General features: G+C 45.2%; 2 protein-coding genes across 13 annotated transcripts in view; one reads left to right on the top strand and one right to left on the bottom strand.

Annotated features, from left to right (window-relative positions):
• The window catches only part of BFSP1 (beaded filament structural protein 1), a 54,081-nt gene extending 39,427 nt beyond the window's left edge, over positions 1 to 14,654 (bottom strand). Inside the window, exons 1-3 of one of the 11 annotated variants that reach the window (XM_072943762.1) lie at positions 14,529 to 14,654; positions 13,098 to 13,406; positions 7,691 to 7,823 (exon numbers count right to left, since the gene is read on the bottom strand). In XM_072943762.1, the coding sequence (XP_072799863.1) occupies positions 7,691 to 7,800 (110 nt within the window). In that variant the 5' untranslated portion in view covers positions 7,801 to 7,823; positions 13,098 to 13,406; positions 14,529 to 14,654. Of the gene's footprint in view, positions 1 to 7,690; positions 7,824 to 9,276; positions 9,400 to 12,757; positions 12,913 to 13,097; positions 13,407 to 14,093; positions 14,470 to 14,528 lie in introns of those variants that run through there. The other 10 variants (XM_072943763.1, XM_072943759.1, XM_072943764.1 and 7 more) reach the window with 10 other exon arrangements.
• The window catches only part of DSTN (destrin, actin depolymerizing factor), a 30,243-nt gene continuing 26,281 nt past the window's right edge, over positions 14,110 to 18,071 (top strand). The window contains exon 1 of one of the 2 annotated variants that reach the window (XM_006206180.4): positions 14,110 to 14,237. Coding sequence is in view for 1 of the 2 variants with exons in the window: in XM_072943766.1 (XP_072799867.1) it covers positions 14,852 to 14,854 (3 nt within the window). In the remaining variant the exon portion in view is untranslated. Of the gene's footprint in view, positions 14,238 to 14,691; positions 14,855 to 18,071 lie in introns of those variants that run through there. The other variant, XM_072943766.1, reaches the window with a different exon arrangement.

Genomic DNA, 18,071 nt, shown 5'->3' with positions numbered 1-18,071 from the left:
CCACACACCTATGCCCTCCATAGGCTGAGCCAAGACACCTTAATGGCTAAGGCTCCACCTCTCCACTTTCCTGGCAGAACTGCCCATATGATTATTCCCATTAGACTGCAGCTCTTTGAGGACAGGGCCAGTATCAATGCTGTTCATTCCCCAATGGCCATCCTCCACTAGAGGATCCCCCCAGAGATCCATCCTTCCGCAGGCTGCTCAAAACCCTAAAAGGCTGGCCCTCAGATGGCATCACCTACCTTCCATGTCCCTTGGCTTCCAGTAGGGTTTGGCAAATGAGAGTCACTGGCCAGAGGTCAGAGAGATTCCCATCCCACACTCTCACCCTCTAGGCATAATCACTTCTGCTGCTGCTGGTTTCTGGACCCTTCACTGTGCTTTGTGGATTCCCCTAACTCTGCTCACGAGTCTAGAGATTGTCCCTTCACTAAATTCTCTTTAGACTGTTTATTCCCTTTATTTTCTGCTAGATACAGAAGAACCCGACAGATACAATACCTCATTCATCAAGTAGGGAAGCTTCCGACAGAAAGTAGCCTGATAAAATGAATTCAAGAGTGAAAGAATCTTAGAAACTTGAAAGACAAAGTTTTTGAATGTTGGGAGGCTCATCTTGAAAGTTTTGAATGGGGCAGCTGGGTACCACTTGGTCAGAGATGCAGCATGAAGCTCTTATCAACAGCTGTACCAGTGGCCTGGTCCTTGCACCCCACATTCCCTGACTGAGCTGCTTCACAGGCCATGGGCAAGGTCAGTAGCAGCCCTACACTGAGATTTGCTTTGCTTTCCCCCGTGATGGCTCTGTTCCTGTCAACTTTCATCGTTAGAGGAAATATATAAGGACACAAAAACATACATTTGTTAAGAAAGAAAACTGCGCTCCAGTCAGCAGAATGACTGTAGCTACAAGACACACTAAAAGGAAAAGTTAATTCCTTAGAACAGAGCTTCTATTTTAAGAAGATGGGAAGAAAGAAGAGATGTCCTCAAGTGATGGATAATGAAGACACTTCCCAGACATCCTCAAAGGCTGCGGTTTTCAGACATAAAACCTAAAACAAAATGCACAACAAAGGGGGGCACCCAAGTCAGATTCTGCCTGCTTATTTTGTTCTGTGGTCAGCCTCTGCTGAACATAGCAGTTTAAACTCGAGCCACAGAGCGTGAGTGGTCCCTGTCTCTAACATGCCTTTGGACTGTCCTCAATGACCCTAACTTGTGGTCAGTTCTCTAAAGGCACATTGTTTTTTTCAAGACAACCTGAGTTTTCAGGTAATATACACACTGGATTTGAAAATGCCACTTTTCCAGGATTTGTGACGTGATGTCCTCGTGACCTCTAAGACCAATTCCAGGGCAGCGCAGAGCCAACAAGCCAGTGTTCCCAAGCCTGCACTTGGGGCCTGAATTTGGTTGAGTCCCTGCAGTACTCTTCTGGAGCTGCCTCTTAGGAGCTCATAAGACCCAATTGTTAAATATTCAGGAATTTGGGGAGCTGGTTGATACCTCGTTGGAGCTTGAAATCAACCATGTGGGAATATTTACACCATAGGAATTGACAAACACCATAAGGAGACTTCTGGACGTCCTCCCCCTGAAAGTTGTTCAACATTTACTGGCATCACATTACCTGTGAAATAATTTAGATCCATCTCTCCAGTGTGTGGCAGAAATTGATGGAGAGAAATTTCTGATGTCCTTTCTTCAGGCTCTGCCAGCTCAAAAGAAAATCAGGCTTTACGTTATGTAAAATGGTACCCTAAATTTAAATGCTCAGTTAAACAAAATTAGACTAGAATTAGCGTATACAGCCTGATAAAATGGCTTGTTTTGATTTCAAGTTGGCTCAAGAAGTTTCTGAAAATTAACTTACGATAAATTGCCTTATAAAGTTAAAATGCCTTCCAAAACTTTATGGGGCCATTTCAAAAACTGAGGAAGTCAGCCAGTAAATTAAAGTGCATCACTATACAGAAAGAAAGAGATTTATCTCAAAAACAGTTTAGGCCCAGCTGGGAGAATTTGTGTCTATTTCAGTGCAAAAGGAGATCATAATCCCTAGTGAATCTCAAGATTTCTTTTTTTTTCCCCCATGAAAAAATGGCTGACCATTGGCTCTATTGTTTTTGGCCAAGTTTTCCACCAAAACAAGAATTTTGCCACCGCAATGACCTAACTTGGGAAACAATTTGATAACATTTGTAGGAAACACAAAACATTTGTTCTACTCTATCTGAAGACCAGCCATGGGGCTAGGAGGAGAGCATAATATTCTGCCTCGAAACAAAGAAAAAAATTAATAAGGTCAGTGGCTGGAAGACTATTTCAGTTCAAATGAAGGTCACCCAGAGCCTGTGAAATGTTGTCTTTCAAACCAGTAATGAACACGCCTCACACAACATCACGACCAGCTAAAATCTTGGACCCATTCAGCTGGTTATTAGGGCATAAATGGAGAGCTTTATTATACAATAAATTGTAAAGTGGGCAGCTAGCTTGGACCAAAAAAACAGCAAGAACAGTAGTTAGCTGCAAAAATGGAGTTACATGTTTGAAGAACCAGGAGGAAGTTTCTTGATGTGGTCGGGGGTAGAAATGAAAGCTTCTTGTGATAACTCAGAGTTCAGCTGGATGAGGGCAGACAATACAAGTTAGGCAACATTGTTATTGCTGATTGACTTTTTAAAAAATCAATCAATTCAACTGTCAGCAAAAGCCTATTAAATGTGACCAGTGAAGTTATTTGAAGTAACGTGATATACTGTGTCATAGGACATATGGGTTAAAATCATGATGCCTGAGTTAAATAGCCCACCTTTGAAGCCTTCATGACCCATTAGCTATGTGATCTCAGAACAGAGACTTAATCTCTCTCAGCCGCACATGCCTCATCTGTAAGCTGGAGGTGACAGTAGTTCCCAAAAGATGCTGTGAGGGTTAGATGGTGTGCTTACAATGGTGTGTGGCACATAGTAAGTGCTTGATAAATATTAGCCGCTATTTTTGGCAAGTAGCCTGACTTGCTCCAAGCATTCATCTTGGCTTGGAATCCCCCAGAAGCGGGCTCTGAGGCAAGGATTCAAGTACCAGCACAGTTGATGCTCTGCATCCGTGGGCTCCATCAACCGCAGATGAAAAATATTTGGGGAAAAAAAAGTTCCAGAAAGTTCCAAAAAGCAAAACTTGGATTTGCCTATGCTTGTGCACCTATTTACATAGCATTTGCATTGTCTTTACAGCTATTTACACAGCACTGCATTAGATATTATAAGTAATCTGGAGATGATTGAAAGTATAAGGGAGGGAGTACATAGGTTATATGCAAATACTATGTCATTTTATGTAAGGGACTTGAGCATTTGAAGTGGGGGTGCCTGGAACCAATCCTCTGTGAATATCGAGGGAGGCCCACGGTGTGTTTGGGAGAGGATCCTGGGACACCAGGAGATGACTGGGGAAGGGAGGCAGGGCAGGGAAGGCAGTGAATCATGGGGGTGTTACCACAATTACCACTGTGGGCATCCGGGGACTCTAGGAGACAGCACAAGACACCCCACAGAGATACCCCACCGAGATACCCCACCCAAGGGGTGAGGAAGCTGGGTTCTTATCCATCAACTCCCAGTGCCCCTCTGGCTGAAGGCTGCTTGAGAAGGCATTAAATATCTAGGATGTGGGACAGAAAACGGCACATGGCTCAGAGTAAGCAGCCCTCAGTGTTAGAGGAAAGACGTGCTAAGGGGATGCCAGGGGGGCGCTAGCAGCAGCAGCCAGAGCTCTGAAACATTGTCTTCAGATCATTAAATGAGCTGAAGTTCCTCTACATATTTACCAGGTCAACCCTATAGTGACAATAATGCAACAAAACAAAACAAAAACTGCATTCATTCTATGCTGGTTTTAACCCAGAGAGTTAAGATAAGAAATAAATTAGGTAACTTAAAAAAATTGTTAAGTTCCCATCTAATCAACTCAGCCTTGAGTTTAAACCCTAATTCTGACTTGAACTGCTTACCTCTTCCTCGATATCTGTCACTTGAAGCTGGAAATGTACCTAATATTTTTCACAGTGCTGTGAAGTAGCCAAGTTTTCGTGAAAAAGGCAAAAAAAAAAAATCCCTCTGTTTCCAAACATCACTAAGCTTTAACAGCTGCAATAACACGCTTCCCCAGTAACTGAAACCACTCAAGTATTTAGGAAAAATAACATAGAAAGATTTTCCCATGCATCCAGACAGAGGTTCAAACACTAAAGCGATAAGTAACACCGATCAACTCCATTCCTAAACTGAGAAATTTATCTGTTACATAATCTGATCTTATGTGTCTCTTTCATGTGAAAAGGGGCAAGTCAATATATATGGCCAACATTTCTAAAACAAATTACAGCCTCAGAGAAAAAGATTGATTGATTTGTCTACATAAAATATAGACCTTTTTGTCCCACAAACACACATACAAAAAAAACCCAACAGCAACAACAATCCCTACACAATGTTACAGGCTGATCAAAAAATGAGGGGAAAGTTTGCATATTGGACAAAAGACAAAGTACTATATAAAGAAAGATTACAAATCAATAAAAGAAGACAAATATCCAATAGAAAGGTGGGCAAAGAACAAAAGCAGTTGAGAATTTTATATGCTACAGAGTGATCATTCACGGTGTTTTCAAATGTAAAGGTAAAAAACAAAACATATTTAAGTGGTCCAAGTTCTTAAAGCAAATGATTACTTTAGAGTTTCATACGAAATGTTAAAGTTTAAGGAGGAAGGCGCATGGTCCAAAAACATGAAAAGACATTCAAGCTCATTATTCGTCAAATACTGCAAATATAAAATGAGCAAGTGGTACCTCCCAATAAATCGGTGAGGATTTAAAAGATCATAAATACCTACCTGACACTGATGTGGGTCCAGGGACCTGCACATCCATACACTATTCCTGGGAATGTGATATTTCAAGAAAGCAAACTGACAACACGCTTCATATTTCTTTAAAAAGCTCAAGAACTTTGACCTAGCAACTCCACGTACAGGAATTTAGCCTGAGGAAATAACTGGACAAATGTCTGAACGTATTGTCAGTGGATGTTGTGTCAGTCAGGACTTCCCAGAGAGACAGAACTAATGTGATACGCATATATTTAGAGGGAGAGATCGATGGATTTTAAATAATTGGCTTATGTGCTCGCAGGGGCTGGAAAGTCTGAAATCCATAGAACAGGCTGGCAATTCAGATAAGCCTTGATTTGCAGTCTTGCGTCTGAGATCATTTAGTGCAGGGGAGCAGGCTGGCAAGTCAGGGAGAATTTCTACTGTTACCGCCTTGAAGTGAATTCCTTTTTCTCCAGGAAACCTGTTTTTTGTTTTTTTTAAAATTGAAGTATAATTGATTACAATGTTAATTTCAGGTGTACAGCATAGTGATTCAGTTACACACACATATATATTCCTTTCATATTCTTTTTCATTCTAGGCTATTACAAGATATTGAATGTAGTTCCCTGTGCTCTACAGTAGGACCTTGTTGTTTATCTGCTATATGTATAGTAGTTTGTTAAAAATCACTTTTTTAATTATTGGATTAAAAGGTGATGGCACTATGAACTGGAGACACATTTTCTTTCTTCTACATTTTCAGGATTTTTTCCCCCAATAAACCTGCCTTTTTTTATAACCAGGGGAAAAAAATGCAACAAAGCAATTTCCATTCTGTAGTTTTTTTTTTTTACTGCTCTCGGCTCAACCAGCAAAATTAACCAGGTCCCATCTGTACCACAACTCAGGGCCCAGGGGGCCCCATTCCCTTGGCAGCCAGCAAGGCGTTCTTGCCGGAGCCATCGCGGCAACTGTGGCCTCTGTGGTTGCCAGCATCACCATGGCTACCTGCATCACCGTGGCTGCCAGCATCACTGCGGCTACCTGCAGATGCAATCCTGCCACGGTCTCCGGGGCAGGAAGAGCCTCCTCCGTCATGTTGCCATGCTTATTAATATAAGATAAGCGGAGAAGCAAAGGGAGGAAAAACAGAGAGGGGCGAAGTCCTGTGTCCTCAGCACTGACACCAGGCCCTGGGCGCATCTCCCTGGTTAATCTCGCTCCCACAGAGTCTTTCTCTCGGGAGAAACTGGAGACAAGTTTCCCAGCTGCTGGGTCAGAGGGCCGTCAGGTGCAGTGTTTTGTTACACATCCCTTCCCGCCGCACTCGTGTTCCAGCCCGTGCCGGGCGCCTCAAGGTGGATTCTCTACAAGAGCAGATGGAGTGACTTTAGCCGTTGCTCTGTCCTCCAGCCTCCCCCGCACAGTGTTTTGGGGTCTTGATCCTGGGTGTCTACACCCATTCCAACACAGCCTCTCTTTCCAAAGGATGCCTTTGTGTCGGTGTTGGGTGGTAGGAGAGTCACCGGCAGGACCTGGCAGACTGACAGAAACACCTTCTCAGATTTGGTGCTTCCTCCTGGGTCTCTGGCGTGGGACCCTCACAGGCATGATGGTCCCTTAATCCATTTCATGTGAGACGTGGAACTGTGGCCTTTTCTCACTTTTATTTTTTTTATCAGTCCCCCTCACCATGGATTTACTATGACTCCAGAATGTAAAGTGTGTGTGTGTGTGTGTAGCCAACCTTAAAGAACTCTGCTGTTACGTGAGGCTGCTCTGCTGATAAACTTGGTTATACGGGATAAACCAGCTGAAGGGGAGATTTCAGTAAGTTGTTACAGCAACCTTTCCACTGGGTATGAATGTTAGTATATTACTTTCCTTAGAAAATAAAATCAGCTGATGGAAGGTAAGGTAATGCTGACTTTGTTTCATGAGAAATAAGAACTCTACTCAGACGGAGCCCACTCGTTATTTGTGGCTCAGACTTTCTATGTTTTCCAGGAAACAAGTGGATATTTTGGGTTCTTAACATCTCCCCAGAATGCGCAGTTTCTTCTACACAGAGAGGGAGGAACTTTCACTCAGGAAAGAAAATATTTTTTTCTTTTCTTTTCTTTTCTTTTTTCTTTTTTTTTCCTGAGAGGAAGCTATTTCCAACTATGCCCTCATTCATTTTTATGGTTGGTAAAGCATTTTCTTTGTATTAGCCAAAAAGACTAAAGTATAAAACCAGAAGCTTCTGAGATGGCTTCTTAGCCAGGACGATACTGCAGCCATCTCCGCTTCTGGACTCGGGAAAAACAGATGCAATCGCGGCTGGCCAGGAAGGCCACCTCACAGAATTCAGGAAGTGCTTTCTGCTCTTTTTTCTCTGAAAACTTGGAAGTGCAGTCCCAGTTTGTTTGTTGACTACGCTGTTCTTGTTTCTTGTAACCATAGCGTCTGGCTTAGTTGAGTGTTTCTTATGTCAAGCTACTGCTGGGCCAGTATTTACCATTTTAGAAATTTCCATGAGTCATAAAATAAACCTGAACCCTGCTGTGCCTTCTATGGGCGCCTTTTTCCTAGAGTTGTTTAAAATAAAAGGGAAAAACGCTAAATCTGGATTTCTCAGCATTTATCAGATCCATGGGTCGAGGATCCTTCTCTGAGACTTCAAAGCCGTTCAAGGTGTACCCCCCCTGCTGCCTGAAGCCCCCTTCATGCCCTGCAGCCCAGGGCCCTCTCCAGAGGCCCAGGCTGGGGCTGGGAAGGAAAGGAAGCCATCAAGGTTTGAAGTGAGGAAGTGACTCACGGGCTCAAAGGGTGGGAAGGAAAGTTTTCCACAGGAGCGAGAAATATAAATGAGCAAGTGATTCTTCCATCTCCGGCGTGGAAAATCTTACGAGGGAACCACCTCTTCATGACTGAGCCTGAATTTATTGACCCTGAAAAATAGAAAATACAGAAATGACTGTAAGTTGTGACACGTCTGCTTCTCCTTGACATGAAGAGTATGTGACATGAATGCTATTTTTCTCCCTTGGTGACAATCAGCTCCCTTTCTTTCCCCAGATGTGGTCGACTGAGAAGAAACCCACTAGGCCACAGCCTGGACAACTGCAGCAACTTCCTGATTTTGCTGTAAAAGTCAGCCCTGTGTGAAGAGCCCAGGGCCTAGAGTTTAGAAATGAAAACTCAAGGGTCTGCCTCAGTATGACTAGAATCAGGATCCTCTACAAATTGCTAATACTGCGCTAGGATACTCAATAAAACTTCCATTTTGTGCAGGCATCACATTTTTGAGCCAAAGGAGTTTAACTCAACACCTTCAGTTTGCAGGTGAGGGCAAGGAGGCCCAGAGAGGGGCACTGTGCAAGAGGTCACACGGCCGGTGAAAGCTGGAGCTGGTGACAGTGGTGTCACACACCTCCCTGCAAGACTGATGATAGAAATATTTGGCATCTTAGTGGTAAAACCAAAACAGTTCTACGGAAAGGCACTTGAATCTCACGTCACAGCCACTGTCCCTTCGCCGTTTCTGGTGGAGCTGCCTTTGAGCCTGCTTTGAGGCCTCGTTGGGCAGAGCTGGGTGTCTCTGGCTGAAGTATCATTTGAAATCCTCCTCCCACCCCTAGAAGAAGGGCAAACTAGGAAGCACAGCAGAGCAGCCCCTCAAGGCAAAAATCAATCAATTAATTAAAAAATTACATTTATATCTACCTGGGTATCTTGCATAGAGCCTAATTTTTTGGTAGAAACATTTGGTGTTCTTTCCTTCCAAACATCAATCTCTGACCTTAGACATCTCTTCCGCACTCATAATCACCAGCCTTGGTGAGAAATCACGTCGGGAGTAAACGCTCACTTCCTTCCTCTCTGGATGCCTCACTCACTCAGATCCAGTAACATCTCCCCACTAGGATCTGTCCCACCAACAGGCTCCCGAGAATCCCCAAGGGACCCTGGGTGGCGTCCATCTTAGCATGGATCTGTTTTCACTAGAGATCTCCCTGTGGCAGGGCCCATGACGAACTCATCTTCATATTCCTGGTGGCGAACACGGTCACAGCTGGCACACAGCAGGATCCCCAAAAACAGCTGTCAGATCTGACTGAAAACTATTTCAAAGTGGCATCCCACCGTGAATGCAGTGTTTTGCCTCCGAACACAAACTTTCATTTTTTAACCCTTACCTCCTCTTTTTCACAGGAAAAATTCAGGTGGTAAAAATAGACGGGATGGCACAAACATCCTTTAAAAAGGGAAGGCTTTCTAGGACTCCTCCTTGGTTAGCGTGCATTAGATTGAACCATAAGAAATTCCTGCTTTTCTAAGTCAAAGCTAGTTGAGTGCTGCTCTTTTCCTATATTCAGACTAATGTAAGTGCAAATAATATACCTACAAACACATCGCGTTATACTTGACTCTCAAAGGGAACACATGGCCCAAGAGGGTGAATAACCATTGGTCAGGACTGTTGAGCCACCTTCTACTCCTTTTTCTCAAGCAGCACACTGTTACCTGAAAAACACATGCCGTGGTTGTTCAATTTTCAACGTTATAAAATAGCGGTATGTGACTTTTACTCTGCTCTAAGGATTAACAGAGAAATCAGTGGTGTTACCATGTGGTACTGCACTGTTCTCAAGAATATACTTAAATATATTTGGCCCTTTCCTAAAATAGATGCCCAGGCCCTCGGGGCTGCCTGGGCTGCCTGGTCCAGCAGGACTAGGCTATGGTCAAGCAATGGCCAGAATGTATTTTCTGTAGCTTCCATTTGCTTCGTTTTGTGTAAACCTCCGCTGTGGTGTTGAGGAAGCAACAAGGGGTCCCTAGTTCTCTTGTTCAGCATCACCGTGAGTCATGTGTCACGTGGCCTGAGAAGAAGAGTCGTAGGCTTGGGAGCAGATCACTTGTTCCCCTGAGCTCCTAAGGAACGTCTCTCCACCTCACCTCCTCAGGAAAATGGGACCAATAATAATATCTACCTATGATCATCACCATTAGTATCTCCCCATATCCATTTTCCCTTCTTCCTTGGTAAAGGAACCCTAATTTCTTAGCTGAGCATGCTGCTGCAGCTCAGAGAAGAGACCACACTTCCAGCCTCCTTTGTAGCCATATGACTAAGCTCTGGTCAGTGAGATAAGAGGAGGAGGCCCATCTGGTACTTCGAGGAAGTTTCTTTAAAAGGGAAGAGATAGACGGTAGGTTCCTAGTTCCACGTGGAAAGAGTTCTGAAGTTGCCACTCTGTCCCAACAAGTAAAAAGCTGAACAGACAACTCTCTTGGATCCGTAAGAGAAAGGAGAACACAGGGCAGATCACCACCCCCAAAGCCGGAGACAGGCGGGGAAGTGCGGGGAGCTGGGGCTCACCTGAGCACAGGGCAGACACACAAGCAGAAGCCACCGTGGGAACCTGCGCATGAAAACCGGACCTGTGACTGACAAGTGGCTGGAGGCTCAGTGTGGACAAGTCTGAGGGCTAAAAACTCCAGGAGACTCAGTCCCGGGGGGACCCCTTACGCTTCTGTTTTTGCCTTCTGAAGCTCTACCAGGCTCCCACAGTAAGTATGAGAGAACAATCCCCTCCTGCTTCCAGCAGCGGAGGGGACAAGGGACCACTGAGCAATCTTTCCAAGCGCTGTGTTCTCCTTAATGAGGCCCGCCCTCAGGGGATGCTGGCTAACCGGAGCCTAGCCAGTCAGGAGCCTATCAGAGCCTAACTGATCTGGTGAGGGAAATGCTCAACGCCAGCTCACTCTAGCCAACCTGGATTGGGGGGAGGGGCGGAACTGAGAAACACTTGTGCCGTCCACAGTCCAGAGGCACAGGCTCCGAAAAAGACCGAGACCAAATGGCAGGAATAGAGAACGCGCCCCCTGCCCACTACATCACCACCAGGCTACTAAAGGCCTATTTACCACAATTCCTTTTACCCAGTACATCATGTCCGGCTATCAAGCAAAACTTACAAGGCATGCTAAAAGACAACAAACAAACAAACAAAAACCCACAAAGAAATAAAGAACACCGTTGTTGGGCTTCTTCGTAGACAGGACACAGCTGAGGAAAGAACCTCTGCTCTAGAGGATTTAGCAAAAGAATCCTCAAAGCCAAAAAGCAAAGAGAAGCGGAACAGAAAATCTAAGGACTGTATGATAAGTACAAAAGGTGTAACATACAGGTAATGGGACTACCAGAAGGAGAAGGAAAACAGAAAGGAACAGAGGAAATATTTGAAACGGTGACTGAGAGTTTCCCCAAACTATTGTCAGACACCAAACCACAGACTCAAAGTTGAGAGAACACAAAGCAGGGTAACACCCCAAAAAACTACACCTAGGCATATCATTTTCAAATTACAAAAACATCAAAGATAAAGGAAAAAGTCCTGAAAGGGGAAAAAAAATCTTACCTATAGAGGATTAAGGATAAGATAAAAATAAGAGCAAAGAACAAGGGCAACAATGAGAAAACGGTCATGAGCATTGCAGGTATTAATCCAACTATATCAATAATAAATCTGAATGTCAGTGGTGTAAATGCACCAGTTAAAAGATAGAGAATGCACCAAATAATAAAAAAAAAAGGGACCCAACCACATGTTGTCTACCAGAAACCCACTTTAAATATAAAGATACATACAGACTAAAAGTAAGTGGATGGAGAAAAAGATACCATGTTAACATGAATCAAAACAAAGCAGGTGTAGCTACATCAATTTCAGACAGAGCTGACTTCAGAACAAGGAGGGAACACAAAGGGACAAAGAAAGGCGTTACATAACATTAAGGAGGCAGTTCTCCTTTAAGACTTAATTCTTCACGTTGCACGCTCCCAACACCTAAGTGAGGCAAAACTGGCAGGACTTCAAGCAGAAACAGCTGAATCCACTATCACAGTTGGAGACTTCAATGCCACTCTGTCAGAGACAGACAAATCCAGATGGCAGAAAATCAAGAAAATCGGAAAGCAAGCTATAGGACACCACACAATGTGGATATATTCATATCTTTTTTTTTGTTTTTTGGTGGGAGGAAGGTAGTTAGGTTATTTATTTTCAGAGGAAGTACTGGGGATTGAACCCAGGACCTCATGCGTGCTAAGCATGCACTCTATCACTCGAGCTATACCCTCCTCCCTATTCATATCTTACTATATGATTAAAATTACTTTTAGAAAAGACTACAGACGTAAATAAGGGTAGGGAAGAAAGAACTGGTAAGTTTGTAAAGAGATGGGGAGATGCTAAAAATAGTTCCTCTGCAGAATATACTGACAGGGTTATGTCCTCTCACAAAAAAGGCTTTTCCAGACTATTAACACCTATCTCCTTTCAAGTGCCTAATTAACGTATCCTTTCCCCTGACACTCACATTCATGGTTTTAAATGAAAGTGCCTATATGTTCACATATTGTGAAGATGTTTTCAAAATAAGAAATGGAATCCACTCAGTCTCATATTTAAGGGGAGACTTTATATTAAAACGTTTTTCCCTCTGTGGGATGAGAAGAAACAAAAATATCTAGGAAACTAACGTGTAAAGAAAAAGGTTAAAGTTCAATGGATTCTTAAGAGAAATGGGGGCTCATCTTACGTTACAATGAGCTGATATAAAAGTTTGCCTGGTGAGTTATAAAACAGCTTCACAGATACTTCACTTACTGAACAAACATGTATTAGACACCTCCAGGGGCTGTGCCAGTTCATATACAATGCCTCCCAAACAGTCCTTGGCCTCAAGGAGCTCTCAGTCTAAACTGGTGGTGTCCGTAGCACATGTGTATATAAATTACAGCTATACTAACAGCAGGGAAAATGTAAGGCCTCAGTACCAGGTGTGATCTGAGAACTAGCAGCATCTGAATCACCTGAGGGCATCTGAGACACCACTTCCAAATCCATGAATTTGCATTTTAACAAGATCCTCAGGTGGTCTGCCTGCTTGTCAAGCTTTGAGCAGAGATGAACTAACTGTGGGACTATAGAAGGGCCCACTAGTGCTCCCTTGGGAAGTGGTCAGAGGTCTCCCGACTGATGGGGTGATATGAAGATTCCAGGGTGAGATACCAGCAGGCCCTTGATTATGACAGCGCAAGAAGGGTTCTGGAATGAGATGTTTAGTCTGGAAGGAAACTGGGGACTGCGGAAGATGTGGGAGACAGGACAGAAAAGGTAGGCAGAGGCCACAGGCAGAAGGGCCAGACTGACCTGCTGAGAATTCTGGAGGAAGCCACAGAAAATTTTAAGCAGTGAAGTGACAGGATCAGACTCTTATGTTTGGATGTAACCTTGGTGGCAGGATGGAGGAGGAAATGCAGAAGAGAGGCTGGAGCAGGCCCGATTTGTGTCCTTAAATGAGCAGGATTCAATTTTGGACTAGAAAGGAAGTCTTTGAAGACTTGGACAGTGGCATTGAGTCCCAGGCAGACAGAGAAACAAAGGGTTCCAGCTACAGCTGGATACAGGTGGATTCTTTCTTCTGGAAGTGTGACATACAACCAGCCACATTAGCATTACCTGGGAATTGACAGAAATGCAAATTCTTGGGTCTTACCCTAGATACACTGCCAGAAACTGAGTCTGGGGCACACAAATCTGACTTTGAGTAAGTTCTCTTTCAAATTTAAAACTAGTACTCTAGCGTGCCAAAAATTTTGCGGCAGGTGGTAAAGGCTTAGAATTGCCACAGCTTGCTTTCTTAAAAAGAAAGAAAAAACACAGGACAGTAACGAGAAATGAGTTTTTATGTTGAGTGGCCAGAATAAAAGCCACACATAATCTAGATTTTATATAGCGCCCAGGAAAAACAAAACCCATACTGACCATCTTGTCCAAAAGCCTCACATTTGGGGAATTAAGATAGTTTTGGTAGAGGCCAGGATGTTCTTCGGTAGCCTAAATTGAGTAAAACTTAAAAGTAATCATCCTGGTTGTAAATTCTTTGTTCCCTTGATTCCTCACAAAAACACCCTCAGGAAAAACTCTGGGATTCCTTCCGGCCCTCTGAAAACTGTGTTTCTGATGTAACCGTCCATTAAAAAGAAGCAATCCCAAATTAAAAACCTCCAAGACGGAGCAGCGGGGCTTGGCGCCACCATCTCAAGGCAACTCCGCCGTTTCCCAGCCACACCCCTGCGGACTGCCGGGCCTCCTTCCCCAGCTGTTCCCAAAGATAAATAAATCACTCCTTGTTTTTTCCCAGACCTGAAATTAGCTGTGACTCACAGAGCACTCTAAACGGCCACAGTCGCCTCGGGAAGAAGGAAAAATGTGCAGTTTCCCCCTCGCCTGAGGGCCCGACGTGCCGGGCTGGGCCAATCAGCGGAGGATGGCGGGAATCGCACCAAAGTAGGTAAAAAAATGCGGGACGCGTGCCCTCCGCCGGGGCCTGCGCCTGGGCTCCCGCGGGGCCTCCCTCCCATCTCCTCCGCCGCGGGCCCCGCCTACCCTCTTTCTCCCACCCCGCTCCCCGTCCCGGGCTCCGCCCCCAGCGGCGGCGCACACCTGGCCAGGTGGCTACTTCCATGTAAGGGCAACTGCGGCGCGGTGGGCGGGGACGCCACGTGGCCCCGCCCCTCGCGCGCAGGTTCCACCCCAAACCCCGCCTCCTCGCCCCTCGCTGCTGAGGGAGGACCTTACCCCGTCCCACAGACACGAGGTGGTGAGGCGCTCCCGGGTCCCCCAGTCTCCAGACGGTGAGGAGGACCCCGCCCGCCCGGAGTCGGGAGCCGCCCGGTGGGGCGTTGCCAGGCCGGCCGGTTGCGCAGCAACGGCGGGCAGCGCGTGACGTGCGCAGCCGCGTTTGGGCCCGAGGCGCGCCCGCGCGCCCGCCCCCTGGTAGGCTCGCGCCCCGCGTCGCCTCTCGGCTCGGTCGCTCGGTCCCGCTGCTGTGAGGAGGACGCTCGGCAGACTCGGCGCCGGTCGGCTCCCTCTCCCGCGCCTCTGCGACTGTCGCGGCGAAGATGGTGAGCGGGAGGGAGTCCGAGGCTCGGGTTGGCGCGGCCGGGGCGCCGCAGGGGTCAGGGCGGCCGGGCTAGCGCGGCGCCGGGGCCGGCGGAGGGACGCGGGCCCAGCTGCAGCCTCCGGGAGGGGGAGGGTCCCGGGCTTCGGCCGCCCGCAGACCCGCGGGGCCCCCGCGCCCCAGGGCGGCTCCCCGGCCGCTGCGTCGCTCGCTGCTGCTGCTGGGCCGCCGCCCTGAGTGTCGCCTCCGCCCGGGCCTTGGTCGCCTAGCCGGGGTCGAGCACCCCGCTCCCCCTCGGCGAGCGACCCCCGGCCGCCTTCCCGGGATGGGGGCGTCGGAATCCCGCGCGGGCCTTGCTGGCGCAGGCTTCGCGGAAGACGGGCCACAGAGGCGAGTTTCGGCCCGTGAGGTCTGTCCGTCTCGATAAGGAAATCAGGCCTTTATTGAACAAGCCTGGGGGCGGAGTGGTCCCCGCGAGCAGGGCCCGGGCACGGTGAGGAGCGGGGGGCCGGCCCTGCGGGCGCTTTGTTCGTCGTAGCTGGCGGTCCGTCTGCTTCCAGCAGCGCCGGTCGCGCTGGTCGAGCTCGGCAGTGGCGCTTTTAACCCTTGCCTGTCCGATCTCTACGTACGCGCAGAAATTTGCCTTTACTTGTAAACAGCTTGGCTCTACCAGAATTTAGCGCGCAAGGTGTGGGCGTGATGCTGGGATGCTAATAAAAGCAAATGAAATAGCTCTTCGAAGTCCATTAAGTTAATCTGAGTCCCTAGAAAGTAAACAGATGTTCAGTATATTCTAGGTGTTGGACACGGCTTAATTTACATATTCCTCCCTCTAAACTGTCCCTATTGTCTGCTGTAAAACCGTGTTATTAACTGGACGATCAAGTAGAACATTTTGTCATTTTCTTTAGTCTGCACACCCTGTTACCATTTTTGGTCAATGACTTGCAGGCAAAGGCTTACCAGGCTTCGCTAGATATATTACGCTGTTATTGCATCTGTCCGCCTGGAAGCAGTTGGTACCAGTTTATTTGCATAGAAATTGTTTCTACGGAATAACAGTTCTGGTTTTCTTCAGATACTGCACCTTTCACGGCTATGCAGACTGGCTTATTAGTGGAAGAAAAAGAGATGAGTTTCTTGATGACTGAAGATATGTAGTAGGAATTTGATATTAAGTTTTTTATTCTTTGGTTTACCTCTGTAAACTACAAAGAAGATCAGCATCTTAAGACTTTCTAATTTCTTAAAGATTGTACTCCTTTATATACTACTAAAAGACTTTAAGGGTTTTGAGTGCACATAAATTTAAGGCCATACTCTGATGTAAGTGCTTTGAATCAGGCTGGAGCTTACTATAGTGCCTTCTGAGTTGACGTAACTTTATTTTCTGTTTGAAAATAGGACCAACCCTTTTTACTTTAAATGCTTAAACTTGAAAGCTTAATTTCCATATTTCTATACATTCAAATAAAATAGAGTCTGTTTTATTTATGGAAGAAGGAGGAGAAATAAGAAACAAAATGGATGGATTTCAAACTTGACCTCAGGTCAAGAAGGCCTCACAGGCTACTTACAGGCCACTCTTGTTTCGATGCTTGCAGAGAGTTCAGAATAGACTGGCCGTTTTTAGAGGCTGCTCTTGTTTTTAGCCGTATGAGTACAGAGCATCTCCTTTCAGTCCAGCTATTAGAGAATATTGTGAAGATGGAAAGTTCCTTTATTATCTCAGATTTTAGCACTTTACCTCTGTATTTGAAACTGTTTAAATCTGTTGGCTTGATTCCAGTTTTCTAAGTCTTTTTTTTAAAGATTAAATTTTAACTGCTGATGGATTGTTGTACATTAACAAAATCACTTCCTGATACTCACCAAGTCTTCTAGAAGTACTTGGGAATAAAGCAATTTGAAACCAGCTCAAAAGATCACCTTGAGCACTTTAAGATGAGATTTCATGTTTTCAAAGTCTTAGTTTACAGTGCCCCCCCCAAAAGCCAAAACCCCAAAAAAGCAAGCCAACCTTCCACAGGAACCACGTGTACAAACTCCAAACAAAACTCTGGGGTGTGTGTGTACTGGATATGCCAGCTTCTAAATACAAAGATTATTTACTAGTGCACCATTGAGTTCCTAGGGTTATCTGCTCAGTAGTTCTTGCTGTTGGGAATGGATTGAGACATCGCAGGAGACTGGCCTAGCTTCTCTTGTAACCAGTGTGTATGCATTTGCAGCATAGCTGAGTGGCACTCTGGAAAGTCAGTGTAGTCTTGTCCCTGAAATAGTAAAGGTCCATATAGTAATCTAACTCAACCTTATGCTAATCAGAGCTTGGCGCCAACAAAGTGAGCTATTGGCTCAGACTGAATTACAAATGTATTCTACCGCTTGATGAGTAGCAAAAACACTCTTGCTTACAAACATCTAGTGGAGTAGGTTGGACCTGTTTTCTTGTGCCTATTTAACATACTAGAAAACTATCTGTAAAGGATTAATTAACTTGAGACCTTTCTGACTTTACACCAGGTTTTAAAATAATTTAAAAATTAATTTTGAAACTTTTTAAGCAGGAAGGTACACGGAGTAAGAGGTACCTTTGTACAAAAGAAGAAAAGGTTAACTTTTTGCCGCATTTCAGGTTTTTATGTTTACCGTTACAGCTAAATATGCATCGTCTTCCTTATCTCAGTCTCTTCCCTCCCCAGAGGTAACTACTCCTGTGTAAAAGACATAATGTACTGCCCAGTTTAGGGGATGATTTTTGCAGGCTATTGCAATTGAGAGAGCATTAATTAAAATGAGGAGCATCTCAAAAAAAAAAAACAATGGAGCTGATAAACTGAGGAGTTTTGAGGATGCCTGGGGACAGGTGTTAATCTTGAAGTAAGGAAGGGCAGGATCCTTTTGTTACCCTGAACACAAGATGTTGGGGGTGGATTTCTTAACCGTCAGTGCTTTCCAGGAGCACAGCGCTCAGGTACGGTTCAGCATAGTCATCTGAAACTACCGTATTTCATTCTCATTGATAGTTCTATGCTTTTAGCTGTACACGTATGCATCTGTAATAATTATATTGCCTTGATATATTTTTAATTTTTATATGAATGTCATCATGCTTCCTGTATCCTTTTGCAACTTAAAAAATTTTGTGAGGTTTTTTGGAGGGCGGGGGACGTGATTATTTTGACTCTGGTTGTTTATTTTACTATTGACTGATAGTTTGT

Source organism: Vicugna pacos, chromosome 19 (genome assembly GCF_048564905.1).
Source record: "Vicugna pacos chromosome 19, VicPac4, whole genome shotgun sequence".
Classification (NCBI taxonomy): Eukaryota; Metazoa; Chordata; class Mammalia; order Artiodactyla; family Camelidae; genus Vicugna; species Vicugna pacos.
Note: the sequence above shows the minus strand (reverse complement) of the source record. Positions and strands in the feature narration are given on the sequence as shown.